A 15,781-nucleotide genomic window follows, 5' to 3' on the forward strand; every position below is an offset into this window, starting at 1 on the left:
TTGAAGTATAGTTGACTTACGATGTTAATTTTTCCTGTACAGCAAAATTTTTCATGTTTTTTTCCATTACGGTTTATCACAGAATATTGAATATAGTTCCCTGTGCCATACAGTAGGGCCTTCTTGTTTATTCATTCTGTATATAATAGTTTGCACCTGCTAATCCCAAACTCCCAATCCATTCCTCCCCCACCCCCCTCCCCCTTGGCAACCACAGGTCTGTTCTCTGTGTTTGTGAGTCTGTTTCTGTTTCATAGATAGATGCATCTGTGTCATATTTTAGATTCCACATATAGCAATATCATATGATATTTGTTTTTCTCTGTCTGGCTTACTTCACTTAGTATGATAATCTCTGCGTCCATCCATGTTGCTGTAAATGGCATTCTTTCTTTCTTTTCTATGGCTGAGTAGTATTCCATTGTATATACATACCACATCTTCTTTATCCATTCATGGATGTTTAGGTTGTTTCCATGTCTTGGCTATTGTAAATAGTGCTGCTGTGAACATAGGGGTGCATGTGTCTTTTCGAATGATCAGACTAATGTATTGTTTATTAGCTAGATGTACAGGGCACTTTTCCCTCTCGTCCCCCCACCGCCACCACAGTGAACTCAGAAAAATACCTTAGGTGTGCAATTGATAACTCAGTACTGGAAACAATGCAGGCCCCGCTGACAGTGTAATCTTTTCATGTTTGCACTTAAACTCCATTCATTAGGTCTGGGATGAAGATGCTATAATAGCTGAAGATTTAGTTCCTGTAGGTTGGGTTTTAGAGCCCATCATAGTTATTTTAAATAAACTTCCCACAGAAGGGAAATTTCAAGTGCTAAGATTTCTTAATTTCTGCTTTTAGGTTACAGGAGGCTCCAGTGGCATCGGAAAGTGCATTGCTATCGAGTGCTATAAACAAGGAGCTTTTATAACTCTGGTTGCACGAAATGAGGTAAGTCTTCTAGGTTCATTACTATTCACCTACTAATTCAACGTTACATTATTCACAGAGGCTATGCGACCGTCAGAGTGTTCACACCTGTGGGGAAATCGCTCACGTCTGTGGTTGGAGGTGTGATTCCTGAACCACTGGTTATCTCTTGTGTTTGGGACAGAGACTTCTTGGCTGAAGTCAGGTTAGATCCACAAATATTTTTTCAGTGCCAGCACCTCTTAGGCAACATCATGGACACTGCAGATCTAGGAGCGGCCAAAACCTAGTTAAGCGCACACCTGGCCACAGGAAGCCGGGGGGCCGCCACCTCCCCGGAGGTGCTGACAGCGGCCATCGTGGGGCTGGTTCCTGAGTCCTGAAGGATGGCATGTAGATGTTTCTCTATAATTTGCTTATGACATGATCTCCATCTCTAGTGAAACCCAGACCCTGCAGGGGAATCTCACTCTTCCCCAGGAATTTAGCAAAACATGTGTCTTTCTGTGCCGAGTCACAGGGTCTGTTTTTCTTTCTTTTTTTTTTTTTTTTTAAGTGTCTGTTATTCTTGCCAGAGCCCAGAGCAGTGACACTGTATTCCCACGAGCAGTCATGGCGTCCCCTTGCTCTATGGGCGGGGGAAGGACCACGGCTGTCCTGCCCAATGCTGTCGTTCTGTGCTTGGCCTGATTGCTTGGGTCATAGTGGGTGCTCCAGACATCTTTGTTGGATGAAGAAAGGAAGGGAGGGATGATGCAGAGAGTGGGCGCTCCAGGGCGGCATCGTTGATTGGGGGTTTTGGCTTCACCTGGGAACAAGGAGGGTGGCTGCCAGGTGGGGGTGCCCAGCTGAGCAGGGCCCGGTGGGGATGGCAGGTCACGGAGGGCCCGGGGGAGATGTGTAAATAATGGCACAGAATTAGGCTTGGGCGTCCATCATTTCCTTTCAAAATGAAGAAAGGCAGAATTAGCTACCTTTTATTTATCCCCTGACCCCTCCAACAACGCACCTGCTTTGGCATTGAAACCACCTTCCGTGACTGAAAACACGACTGTGATAAAATGGCATTTTGTGAGATTTAAACAATGCTGATATTTGACAAAAGGCAGATGAAAAACGAGGCGGGGAGGCCAGCATTTCAGGTGCTCAGAAGCTCATTCTGTGTTCCTGGCATTGCTGGAGGTGAATGAGCCTTCTGGCACTGAGAAAGTCTTTATTTTCTAATGTAATTTTCTCTTCTGATTTTGGCAAAGTCAGGCGGTGTACATCTTTATTAATAGAATAATATAATTTTATCATAGGCGCATTCTTGTTTAGAAAACCCACTTGTCTTTCAGAAGGATTCCGCCCTCCTTTTGTTCTTCTCTGCTGTCATGATGTATTTAAATTTCAGCTTTTATAGCAAATTAAGGCACTGTAAACCGATCTCTGTCTTCTTGAAAATGACTAAAACAAGCAGCATTGACACCTTGGAAGAATTACACAATTACGTGGGTTAGCTTTGCTTGTCCTCAGAGTATCTTTGAAAGTATCCAGGCATAGGTTTACCTAGTCCCTCTAAAAACTGATTTTCACTATATTTGCTTTTTAGTAGAGGAGGAAAACGTTGGACGATCTCGTAGGAAAGCATTCTTGGCATGGAATCACATGTACCCTTAAGTCTGGGAAGCACTGCATATCAGTATGGTTGTTCTTGTTTCATATCTAAGTGACGTCAAATTAAAACATTTATTAGAATTGATAGGGTGACCCTTAGCAATTAATTCTGACAATAGGGATTTTGAGGTTCATTAATTTTTATTATTATCTTTCTCTGCAATGAATTTAAAGACTTGCTTTCACTTAGTCATAGCTTAGCATACGTTACAGCTGTGTGTCCACCATAGCTCTGCAATATGGGTGCTGTCCTGCGTGTTTTTTGGCATTTAATAAATCCTTGTACAAATAATTGCTTTTTCTCTCCTTTTAAACAAACAAGTGGACAAATAGACAATCAGTAGAATTAATTGTTCTCTGTTACTTTCAGGACAAACTGTTGCAGGCAAAGAAAGAAATCGAAAAACACTCTATTAATGATAAACAGGTAAAAATCACTGTCCTCATGACGCATTTTCTATACTAATCAACACAGGTGTGCAGAGGAAAAGAAGAGGTGCTTCAACTGTGAATAGTTCACTGAAAGCACGTAAGCTTTTCCTAATTAAAATACGTATTAGGCTGTCTTTAAAAAGACGAAATTACTTGAATTGTCTAGGATTTCATGTTATTACCAAAAACAATGTATAGACTCTAACACTACCAAAAACAATGTGTAGACTCTAACACACACACACACACACAAATGATCAAATAACAGAATGCTTTCCTAGAAAATGATTTCATTTCAATATTTAAATTAAGGGAAAGGAGGTATTAAAATTTTTTTTTTGGTTGTGGAATTTTTTGATGAATGAAATGGTATGTGTATATATACAATGTGTATTTTAGTATAAAACGTAATAATAAATTGATAGCCACACACTGATCGCCAGCTTAACAAACGGCATTTACCAGGGCCCCCGAAGGCTCCTGTGTCCCCTCATCAGCCTCATCTTCCTGTCTCATTCCTAGAAGCAGCCCCCAACTTGATTTTTGTGTTACTTCTTCCATTGCTTTTTAAAAATAATTTGACCATAAGTGCGTGTGACACTAAGAAGAGTATTGTTTACTTCTGCCTCTTTTTGAACTTTATGGCTTCATTCTTATTTTGATAGCTTTATTGAGATATAATTCACATACCATAAAATGCACTGATTTAAGGTGTACAGTTCAGTGGTTTTTAGCTTATCCACAGAGTTGCACAGTTATCACCAGAATCAATTGTAGAGTACTTTCATCGTCCCATAAAGAAAGTCCATGTTCATTAACAGTCACTCCCAACCTACTCCTAGCCCTAGGCAATCACTAACCTACTTTCTCTCTCTAGGTTTCTATGACATCATTCTTTGTGTACTCTCATGCAACTTTATTTCTTCACCTGATACTGTTGTTCAGATTCCTCTCTGTTGCTGCATAAAGTAGTAGTTCATTCTTTTTTTTTTTTTTCCTGCTGTCTGGTGTTTTCTTGTATGTATAGACTACCTTCCATTCATCAGTTCTACTGTTGGTGGATATTTAGGTTGTTTCCAGTTTTCTTGTTAGTTTGCTTTGTTTCTTGCTATTACTGAAGTTTATCTCTTTGTGCACTTGTGCAAGAATGGAATATACCTAGAAATGGAATTGCTGAGTTGAGCGTATGCATCACCGAAGTGTTTACACTCTCACCAGTAGTGGTCGTTGACTCTTTGCCAACGCTTGGTATTGGCAGACTTTCTAATTTTTGCCTTTCTGATGAGTTTTAAATGGTGTTTCACTGTAGTTTTAATTGCCTCTTTTCTTCCCACAAGAATATATTAGAGAACTTTGCATGTCAATATAAATAAGTCGGCCTCATCTTTTAAAACTGCTGTGGCATAATATTGAGTACCCCAGAGTTTATTTAATCTGTTGCCTCTTGTTGGCTACTTGTATTTTTTTTTTCTTTTGCATTCTATGCTGCACATAAAAATCTTCATCCACCTCTCTTTGTGCACGTATGTGAGTTTTTCTCTAGTACCGTGGCCTCTGCCTGTATCCCCTTCTCTGAAGCCCACAAACATTGGCAAGCTGCCAGCTCAGCAAATCTCCCCAGTTTTTTGTTTTTTTAAATATCCCTGTAACTTCTGATAGAGAATGAAACATCATCCAGGACCACAGATCTGAAATGTCCTGGCTGAAGGCCAGTCACGCCTGCTGCTAGCACCATCTCTGCTCTGGGCTTCTTCCTCATTATTCCCACTCCTTCATCTATCAGAAGGCTTCAGGTCATGTGGAAAGTTCTTGACTTGCACATCAAGGAAGGCGAAGATCATCCGGCCTGGGCTGGGCAAGTGGGAGCGTGATCCTGCCACTGGGCCCAGAGCTGGCTTGTTACTCCTCTTAGCAAAAGCAGTGCCTTGGGGGCATTCTTTTTCCTGATAGTTTGTAAACATTTTTTTTGAAATGTCACTGACCTGTGGTATAGGTTTTATTCACAGTAAATGATCTAATACTGTATGAAAAGGCATGTTTAAAATTAATTGTATGACTCCTACTCTCTTTTTTAAAAAATGTCTTCTGTACGATGATGGGATAAAATTCAAGGACAAGCCCTCTAGTCTGGAATATTCCAGGTTACGTTTGTGAAGGGGCTTGTTTCCTTTTCATAGGAATTTAGACCATTAGGATGGGGTTCCTTCTTGCATTAAATACGACTTCCTGCCTGATGTATCGGTCCTAAGGCAACGGGGCTCTTTTTATCCAACCCTTTGGCCTCACTTCTCACATCGTGGCTTCTTAGAGCTGGAAGGGATCTTGCTCGTCACTAGCCTGTGACACTGTTACCGTACAGGTGAGACCACTGCAAACGTCTCGGGTTCCGCTCAGCTGGTGAATGAAGGGACAGGATTGGAACCCCAGTGCTGCGCCCGTTCTTCCCACCACATCACACGGCCTTGGACTTGCAACTGCACCTGGGTGCCTGTCGTGGGTGTGTGCGCCCTTCCGTACACACATGCTCTGTCTGCCTCTTAGCTTGGTGGCCAGTCTCAACAGGGAGGAAACCATGGAAAGGATGAGAAACTGCAAACACCCTTCTGCTTCTCTCAGTGACCTCCCTGGGAACATAGAACATTTCCTATGTCGGAGGCCTAAGCTCTGATTTGAAAACATTGTCTGAAAAGGAAAATTAAAACAGTAGCCCACTGTCCCCATTAGTGTTCTTAATTTCTATTTCATAAATTTCTATCAAAGTAAGCACCGAGGGACTTCCCTGGTGGTCCAGTGGCTAAGACTCCACACTCCCAATGCAGGGGGCCCGGGTTCAATCCCTGGTCAGGGAACTAGATCCCACATGCATGCTGCGACTAAAAAAGATCCCGCATGCCGCAACTAAGACCCAGCGCAGCCAAATAAATAAATAAATAGATAAATAAATACATACATACATACATACCCCAAACAAAGTAAGCACCGAGATACATGCTTTTTCCCCCTTTTCCCCTTCCTCCCTCCCTCCCTCCCTTCTCTCCCCTCCTTCCCTCCCCTCCTTCCCTCCCTCCCTCCCCTCCTTCCCTCCCTCCCTCCCTTCCTTTTCAAAGACTAAATGGCTGTGTTCTTTCCACCATCCCTCTGTGCTGTGCATCCCTAAACATGGCCAGGTTTGTACTAGGTGGGCTTGGACTCAGCTTGGTGACCCCTCATCCAGAAAAATCTGTAAATGGCAGGTCAGTCCAGAGTTAGGGACCTCAAGCAAACCTCAGAGTGAACCAAATGTGACCTGGCTTCCCCTCGGCTCCCACAGGCCCAGATCTGCCCTTGTTCTAGTAAGATGATGCCGCCAGCCTAGCCTCCCAGCCCGGCTGGACTAAGGAGGCTTCTGGGAGTAGATCCTGTTGACTTATCTCTTTATTCCACCTACTGGTATTGAATCCCAAGAGGGCGGTGATAGCTCTCATATTGCTCCAAAAGGAATATTTTTTTAAACGTATTTATTGAGCTTGCTATTATTTTTTGACCACTTTACTGAGGTAGGATTTGTGTACAATAAACCACACCAATTTAAAGAGTTCAGTTGGATGGCTTTCGACCGATGTATCAATATATGCTTGTGAAACCACCCCTGAAATCCAGACACAGAGCATTTCCATCACCCCTGGAGTTTGCCCTGCCCCTCTGCACCCCGTTTCTCCCTCTACTCCTGGGTGCACGTGGCTTCTGATGTACTTTCTGTCACTATAGGCTAGTTGCATTTTAAGAGGAAAGTTTTTACATTTCTGTTTCTAGCTTTACTGAGGCATACATAGACAAAAATTGTATACCTTTAAGGTCTGCAACATGACGATTTAATATACGTTTACACTGTGTAATAATGACTGCAAACAAGTGGATTAACACGGCCAACACCTCACATAGTTACCATTTTTGTGTGTGTGGTGAAAACACTTCAGATCTACTCTCTTAGCAGATTACATGTCTACAGTACAGTATTAATAACAGTAGTCACTATGCTGGGCATTTGATCCCCAGAACTTATTCATCTTCCACCTGAAAGTCTGTACCCTCCGACCAGCATTTCTTAAAACATTTGAGTTTGCTCAAAAGAGTTTTCTGCAAGAAAGTGCTCCCCCACCCCATTTGCCTCTCCTAATTTTACTGTCAGCAGATTTCAAACCCTGCAATCTGTACCTCCAAAACTGGACTCCTTATCTATTGGAAAAAAATTGCCTTTAATTAAAAAAAAAAAAGTTCTTTTAAAGGTGGTTTCAGACCCCTGCATAGCTTTGATTATTTTTTTCTCTTTCTAACAGGTGGTGCTTTGTATATCAGTTGATGTATCTCAAGACTATAGCCAAGTAGAGAATGTCATAAAACAAGTAAGAGGTTGGGTTAATTGGAATTAATCCGCTCGCCTTTTGATTGGTTTGCTGTTTTGGTGTGTGGCTTGGAGTTGACATATCTTCCCTGTAGATTTAATAGTTTTATAGATTTTATTTATTGGCATTGATTGGCTACTAAGGGGTTCTTTTTTTCTCTTTCTTAATGCCCACTCTGATAAATTTTTCCAGGCACAGGAGAAACTGGGCCCAGTGGACATGCTTGTAAACTGTGCAGGAATGTCACTTGCAGGAAAATTTGAAGATCTTGAAGTTAGTACTTTTGAAGTAAGTAAAAATTTGTTTTTCCCTCATTGGGGTAGCCCATGCCCTGAAAGGGAGAACTCATTCATGGCTAAAGGCTTTATGAATGAAATAGGTGAAATGCGTTCAGATTTAACAGAAGCTTTAGAAAACTAGAGGAAGGCTGGACAAGATTTTAGTCACAGTGACCATCCAGCCTTAGAAGTTTAGACAAGTCTCTGGACCTTGGTTTCCTCAGCTGTAAAATGGGAATGAAACCTCCAGCCTGACACAGATTACTGCGTTGATTCACTGAGGTCATATCATCAAGAGAGCTCTTTGTACGCCAAGAGATGCTGGATTTTCTTGTCAAGTATCAGTGTTTTTACCAATGAAAACCCAAAAAAGGTGAAGAGCAGACTCTAGAGTTTTGAAACCAAGAGACAAAAGATAATGCGTCATATTCATATTTATGTTTTTAAAAAGGTCAGCCAAAGAAACGCACATCAGATTTGAAGTCTTTCTTAGGTGCAAAACATGTTTTTCTTTTGTTGGCATTGCGTCAACCATCTCTTTCTTACTGGTCTCTAGAGCCTTCCTGGTAGCCATGGGTTTTGAATGATTTGCTCTGTGAAGTTAAAATGCATCCCCCTTATATGGACGGGGAGACTCCAGGAGCGGCAGTTTAGACATCTTGCTTCTGGCGGACTGTGGAAAAGCACCGTAAACTCTGTGATTAGGCGAGCTAGGCAGGTCCAGATGGAGATGGAAGCAGAGGGATGCCTTAGCGGGGACTCTAGTGTCTTAAGGCTCCTTTATCAACTTGGCATAAAAGCTAGTTGTCTTGACCTGTATGCCTTTTTCTCTAAGTATTGACAGGGAGATTTTGAAGATTGTCTCAACAGCTGTGTAAAAAATCAGTTGGGGGAAATAGTTGTAGTCTAGGCATGAAATGATGACGGGAAAGACTTCAGAGGTGGCCAGTGAAAGAGGAGTATGTGTGTGTGTGTGCGTGTGTGTGCACATGTGTGTGTGCATGCGTGTGTGTGTGTGTGTGAAAGATGACATAAAGGGAGAATCAATCAGCAGACTCACCTGGACCGGCTGTGGACGGCAAAGAGGATCGAGGTGTAAGTAGTTATGTGGCTGTAATAAATAAATGCATAGTTGTAAAGCTAAGACCTCAGGAAGCGGGGTGTGTCCAGGGACAGAAGGGGAGGGATTGTTTCCATCTGTGTGTCTGATGGAAGTCCGAAGGTAATGGAGTGAATGATTTGTGGGGATTTATAACTGAGAAGAACAGAAGGAACTAAGAGTATAAGACCAGGTGACTGTGTGGGACTTCCCTGGCGGTCCAGTAGTTAATACTCCTCGCTTCCACTGCAGGGGGTGCGGGTTCGATCCCTGGTCAGGGAACTAAGATCCTGCATGCCACTCGGTATGGCCAAAAAAAAAAGAAAAAAAGACCAGGTGACTGTGTGTGGGTATCAATGACAAGGAGAAAACATGAAGCAGGTGAGATGAAGGAAGAAGTAAAATACATGTATAGAATATGAAGCATGCTGAAATATTATAAAAAAGCACAAATCTAATCTTTTTTAAAAAACTCACTTTATTCTCAACCTTCAGTCTCCATCACACCATCTCCTTCCTTCTGTCTGTGTCTCATTCTCTCTCTCTTTCGTTTAGAAAAACAATCGATTTCTTTCCCACCCACACCAGTACCCACGCACACAGACTATTTGTTGCTCTGTCCCCAGCAGCATGGGACAGTAGGAAAAAAGCTGGCCTTTGGCATCAGACTAAACCAGTTTTAAATCTTAGCACAACTGGTTTCAAGTCTAACCGTTTACTAACTGTGATCTCAGGCAAACCGTTCTTTTTCCTTCTGGCCTCAGGGTTTCCTCCATCCTCGGCCTCCATCTCTGTGAATGGGACGTACGGCTCCCAGGGCTATGAGGAGGAAGTAGCATAATTGGGTGCATAATGCTCAGCTCAGGGTAGCTGTGTGTAAATATTAACGTCCTTCGTCTTTTATTCATTCAACCCACAAATATTCGAGAAAGCCTCTAGTGAATCGGGTGTCATTCTAGGGCCCGGGGATGCTGTGGTGAGCAGGAGAATAAAGCCTTGGCCCAGCTAAGGTGGGACAGACCAGGCAGGATCCAGCGGATCAGCAGTGTGATTACAGATGCGCTAAGTATTGATACTCGGGGGAAAGGAAATGGGAAAGGAAAAGAGGAGGCTCTTTCACACAGTGTGGAAGGTGACCCGAAGGGCAGGTGCAGAGACGCCAAGAAGGAGATCCAGTCCGGAGAGCCAGTGGCTGCAGGGGCCCCGAGGTGGAAAGAGCCGGGCAAACTCCAGGACCTTGACTAGGAGGCCAGGAGGCCAGAGCTTCCCAAGCCCTGGGCGTGTGGGATGGGGCCACTTTGGATTTCAGTTGAAAACCTCTGAAGGGGTTTAAGCCAGGCTGGGGAGTAGTGAGATCTGCATTGCAGCTTTTAGAGGCCCTTTCTGCCTGCTGTGTCAGGAGACTTTTAGGACTGTCAGGGTGATTAAGACAAGGGTTGGTGGTGTTGGGAAGTGGATGGAGGTGCCGGCGTGGGTCACCGTGGAGAGGGGACGGTGAGAACAGAGGTCAGCACGGTGCAGGGGCTTAAGCAGCTGACAGGGGATGTCAGAATTGGCCTCACCTCCGAAAGGACTGGGCTTTAAAGAGGGAGGCTGGTTAACCCCAAACCTGTTGCTCTATTCCAGTGACAGGGCCTTGTTCCAGGGATTGTTTGCCGTGGGCCCCGCCGTCTCTGGCCATCGCCCCTCTGCCCCTGGCTGCCCTGAGAGGAGGCAGGAGGCCACCGTGCTGCAGAGGGCATCCCCTTCGCAGGCCATCACGCGCCCCTCTGCTCTCTCCCACCTCGGTCTGGTCACTTGCCTTGTTCTGGTCAAGTCCAGGTGTGGGCTTATCACCGACACGCCCTGTTAGAACACACACTACCACGTTTGATGCATTTTCTGAAGATAAGAGTTCCTTTTTCTTTAAGATGAATTCTATCTCAATTATGTTCTTTGGTTTTTTTGGAGTTTTTTTTCATTTTAATTTTACTGAAGTTCACGTGCATGTAAATCGCAGGTACACAACAGTTTGTGCTGTCATGACTCATTGCCGGGAGGGACTTAATTTAAGCAGGTCCTGTGAGGCTCCACAGGGAGAGGACTCGTGGAAATGTGCTCCTGGTTTCCTCTGGACTTTGGCCGCTGTGCCCTTTGCCCCGGCTGGTCTGGCTTTGTGTCCTTTCACTGTGACGAGCCTCAGTCGTGAGCACAGCTGTGCGCAAAGTCCCGTGAGATCTTCCAGCGAATCGCCCACGCTGGAGGTGGTCTTGGGGCGCGCCAACACACTTCTCTTAATTTTCCTTCTCAGTGGTTTTCTCTGTGGGTTCTTGGAGTTGTATCTTGTTTTATCTATCTGTAGATAACGATGAGAGTTTTTTTTTGTTTTTTTTTTTTTAACATCTTTATTGGAGTATCATTGCTTTACAATGGTGTGTTAGTTTCTGCTTTATGAGAGTTGTTTTTGATTGGGATTACACTGCTGCTATAGATCCATTTGGGGAGAACTGACATCTTAATAATGTTGAGTCTTCTAACCCTTACACCATAATATATATCTCCATTTATTTAGCTTAAGTTTTCTTTAATCTCTCTCAGCAGTGTTTTGTAATTTTCAGTGTATGGGTCTTGCACGTTGTTTTTCAGTATTTCATATTTTTTGATGTTAGTGTAAATGGTTGTTTTCATTTCAATTTCTGAGTGTTCATCGCTAATATAGAAAAATACAATTGATTTTTGTGTACTGGTCGTGCAGTGTTGCCGAGCTTAACTATTAATTCTAGCGCTCACTGGACTTTCTACATCCAAGGTCGTGTCATCTGCAAGTGTTACTTCTTGCATTCCCATCTGGATGCCCTTATTCCATGGGCTGGAACTTCCAGTACAGTGTTGAATAGAAGTTGGTGAAAGCAGACATTCTTGTCGTGTTCCTGACCTTAGGGAGAAAGCAGTCAGTCTTTTACTATTAAGTATGATGTTAGTATGATGTTAGCTGTAGTTTGTTTTTGTTTTTTTTGTCTTTTTTAATTCTTTTTTTTTTTTTTTTTTTTTTGGCTGCACTGCACAGCTTACGGGATCTCAGTTCCCTGACCAGGGGTTGAACCCAGGGCCACAGCAGTGAAAGCCCAGAATCCTAACCACTAGGCCACCAGGGAACTCCCTGTTTTTTGTTTTTGGTAGATGCCCTTTATCAAGTTTAGTAGTTTATCCTAGTTTGCAGAGAGTTTTTACAAGGAATGAATGTTGAATTTTGTCAGATGCTTTTTCTGCATCTATTGGGATGATCATAGAGTTCTTCTTTTTTAGTATGTTAATATGGTGAATTACATTGATTAGTTTCCAAATGTTTCCAACCTTGCATTCCTGGGATAAACACCACTTGGTTGTGATTATTATTATCCTTTCTTTGTTCTTGAGGGATATTAGCTGTAGTGTTTTGTAATGTTATTTTCTGGTTTTGTGTAAGGGTCAAGGTGGCCTTATAGCATGAGTAGAGGAATATTCCCTCCTTTTCAGTTCTCTGGAAGGATTTGTGTAGAATTGATTTATTCTTTTTTAAAGGTTTGGTAGAATTCACCAGTGAAGCCTGAGGTTTCCTTTGTGGGAAGGTTTCTAACTTTAGTTTCTTTAACAGATGTAGTAGGGCTACATGTATATCTTCTTATCTGTTTCTTTTGGAGTGACCTTTGGTAGCTTGTCTCTTTTAAGGAATTTGTCCATTTCATCTACATCGTTGAATTTATTGACAAAAGTTATTCATCATATTCCCTTATTATTATTATTTTAACATCTGTAGAGTTTGTAGTGATGTCAACTCTCTCATTTTTGATGTTGATAATTTGTGTTTTTTCTCTTTCCTGACCAGTATGACTACAGATTTATCAATTTTGTTCATCTTCTCAACAACCAGCTTTTGGCTTTATTGATTTTTCTGTTGTTTTTTTCTGTTTTCTATTTCATTTATTTCCTTGTATTTTTATTATTTCTTTTTTTTTCTGCTTACTTTTGTTTTAAGTGGCTCTTCTTTTTATAGTTTCTTTAAGCAGAAGCTGAGGTCATCGATTTAAGGCTTTTTCCCTTTTCTAACACAGATATTTAGTGCTACGGATTTCCACCCAAGTTCTGCGTTAGCAGCAGCCTACAGATTTTGATAAGTCGTATTTTCACTTTCATTCAGTTAAAAATATTGTATAATTTCCCTTTCCATTGTCACTTTGACCCTTGGGTTATTTAGAAGTGTGTTACTTAGTTTTTAAATATTTGGGGGATTTTCCAGAAATCTTTCTCTTTTTGATTTCCAATTGAATTCCGTTGTGGTCAGCAAACATACTTTGTATGAGTTGAATCCTTTTGAATTTATTGAGACTTGTTTTATAGCCCAGAATATAGTTTATCTTATAGCCATTCCATGTGCACTTGAAAAGAATGTATAGGGTCAGCCCCCCATATCCGAGGATACAGACAGCTGACTGGACCGTGCCATTTTATATGAGGGACTTGAGCATTTGCAGATTTTGGTATCTGGGGGGGTCCTGAAACCAATCGTCCATGGATACCGAGGGTTGATGGTTTTCTGCTGTTTTGGGTGGAGTGTTCGATCAGTGTCAATTAGGTCCAGTTGGCTGATAACGTTGTTCAGGTCTTCTGTCTCCTTACTGTGTCTACTTGTTCTGTCAATTATTGAAAGTGGGGTACTGAAATCTCTGATTATGGCGGTGGGTGGGTTTGTCCATCTGACTTTTTTAAACAGACCCTTAGTCCACATTCCTGTCCTCCAGCCCCACGCCTGCCCTCCTGCCCCCAGAGGTACTTGGTGCTGCTGGAGCCTTTTGGGGCTTCTGTGGTTTAATCTTGCTTTTTAGTTTATCTGCTCCTCACCTCGCATTCAGCTTTCTGCCAGGTTAGTTCTCCCTCGTCATTCTTTTCAACTTCCAAAATGTCATTGCTGCTATTTTCTTTGCTCATGTGGATTCTTGCCTTGAAAAAAATCTCTATTGAGATTTTAGTGGTGTCTCTGAAGGGAGCTAAGGTTTACACATGGGTTCAGTATGCCTTCTTTTTTGTCAAACCAATATAATGATATTAAAAAACATTTGGGGGAAAAAATGGGAATCCCAGAATCCTAACATAGTCACTTACAATTTTCTACATTTCTTTGGTTTTGTACCTGTGCACATGTACTTTTATTTAATATTCAAAGTAGCTGCAATCACGGTGTAAGTACCGTCTGCCCTCTGCTTTTTGTAAACTTCTAAGTATTTCCCCCTGGCCTGCTGGTGTTTCTGGTCATTGTTTCTAAAAGTTACTTAATGCTGTTGAGTTAACATTTCATGATGGACTTAAAGTTTCCCAATGAAGTGTTTGGTTTCACATGGCGATAGATCTAGTATTTTTACAAGACTTTTAATATAGAAACATTGTAAGGCAGTATCCTGAGACTTTCAGGTTGAAAATGTAAGGTTTTTAAGAGTTCCCAGGATGAGGGGAAAGTAGATCTTGGTGCCTCTGTGAGTTCTTACCCATCATAATATAAGAGCCGACATTTATTGAGTAATTGCTGTAGGTCAGGGGCTGTGCAGGCACTTGCCTTGTGTTTCCTCTTTCAATCCTTGCTGCAGGCCTGTGAGATCACACCCGTATTAACCCTGTTTTCACTGAGGAAATAAGTAGAGTGTCTGACTTTTCTGTTCATCATCAAATAGGCAGTAAATGGTAGAAACCAGGCTTCACACCACAGTCCCTGCTGTCAACTCCGATCCTCGTCTCTTTGTGATCTTTCTGTCACTTAGAACTAATAGGGCTGGAAATACTTAGAAGCTCTTTCCTCAAAACTGTTTCTCGAAAAGTATTACAGTGTACTTTTTAATAAGGAGAAGACTAATTTTGACCAGTCTTCAGCAAAGATATAAGTGCTGTCGTCGTGAGAAGGTAAGGCTAGGTTGAAATAGGCTCCCAGTGGTCGGTCCTGTGTGTCACGGTCACTTACAGGATCATTAGGCCTTTATTCGTTCAGCAGGTCGGCTGAGCTCCCAGTCACTTGGGCTCCACTGACTAGCTCAGACTTGGTGAGAAGGCAGGATGCCCGTGGGATGCAGCCTTGGGGCGCTGACCTTGCTTAGTTCTCGTGGCCTCTTTGTTCCCTGCAGAGGTTAATGAGCGTCAACTATCTGGGCAGCGTGTACCCCAGCCGAGCGGTGATCACCACCATGAAGGAGCGCCGCGTGGGCCGGGTTGTCTTCGTGTCCTCCCAGGCGGGGCAGTTAGGCCTATTTGGTTTCACAGCCTACTCTTCGTCCAAGTTTGCCATCAGGGGATTGGCGGAAGCTTTGCAGATGGAGGTAAGACCTGTCTTCAGTCAGCCCAGCAATACATGGTCCCCTTTAGCTGGTAACTTCCTTACACGTATCACTGTATTAAATTCGAGATTTGTAGATTTGGCATTAGTGAAGGAGAATTGACGCAACCCCTGAACTTTGCAGTTAACATGCTTTTCACTGCATAAAAATTTAATACACGGTTAGCACTACTAACATCTTCGCAGCATTACAGGCATACCTCAGAGATTTTGTGGGTTTGGTTCCGGACGCAATAAAGCGAATATCGCAATAAAGCGAGTCACGTGAATTGTTTGGTTTCCCAGTGCATATAAAAGCCATGTTTACACAGTACTGTGGTCTATTAAGAGTGCATAGCATTATGTCTAAAGAAACAATGTACCTTCATTCCTTAATTAAAAAATACTTTATTGCTAAAAAGCGTTAACCATCATCTGAGCCTTTAGTGAGTCTTAGTAATAACATCAAAGATCACTGATCTCAGATCACCATAACAAATATAATAATATTGAGAAAGTTTGCAATATTGGGAGAATTACCAAAATGTGTCTTAGAAACACGAAATGAGCAAACGCTGTTGGAAAAATGTTGCCAATAGACTTGCTCAAGGCAAGGTTGTCACAAGCCTTCAATTTGTAAAAAATGCAATATCTGTAAAGCGCAGTAAAGCAAAGCATAATAAAATGAGG

The 15,781-nt window shown here is 42.4% G+C and overlaps 1 protein-coding gene across 4 annotated transcripts in view; it reads left to right on the forward strand.

The window, feature by feature from the left end:
• The window catches only part of KDSR (3-ketodihydrosphingosine reductase), a 41,916-nt gene that overhangs the window by 8,183 nt on the left and 17,952 nt on the right, over positions 1–15,781 (forward strand). For 3 of the 4 annotated variants that reach the window (XM_082353770.1, XM_082353769.1, XM_082353772.1), the window contains exons 2-6: positions 863–952; positions 2,958–3,014; positions 7,336–7,401; positions 7,594–7,689; positions 14,904–15,095. In XM_082353770.1, coding sequence (XP_082209896.1) covers positions 863–952; positions 2,958–3,014; positions 7,336–7,401; positions 7,594–7,689; positions 14,904–15,095 — 501 coding nt within the window. The remainder of the gene's footprint in view (positions 1–862; positions 953–2,957; positions 3,015–7,335; positions 7,402–7,593; positions 7,690–14,903; positions 15,096–15,781) is intronic. The other variant, XM_082353771.1, reaches the window with a different exon arrangement.

This window comes from Balaenoptera borealis (genome assembly GCF_965194805.1).
Source record: "Balaenoptera borealis genome assembly, chromosome: 14".
NCBI classification, from domain to species: domain Eukaryota; kingdom Metazoa; phylum Chordata; class Mammalia; order Artiodactyla; family Balaenopteridae; genus Balaenoptera; species Balaenoptera borealis.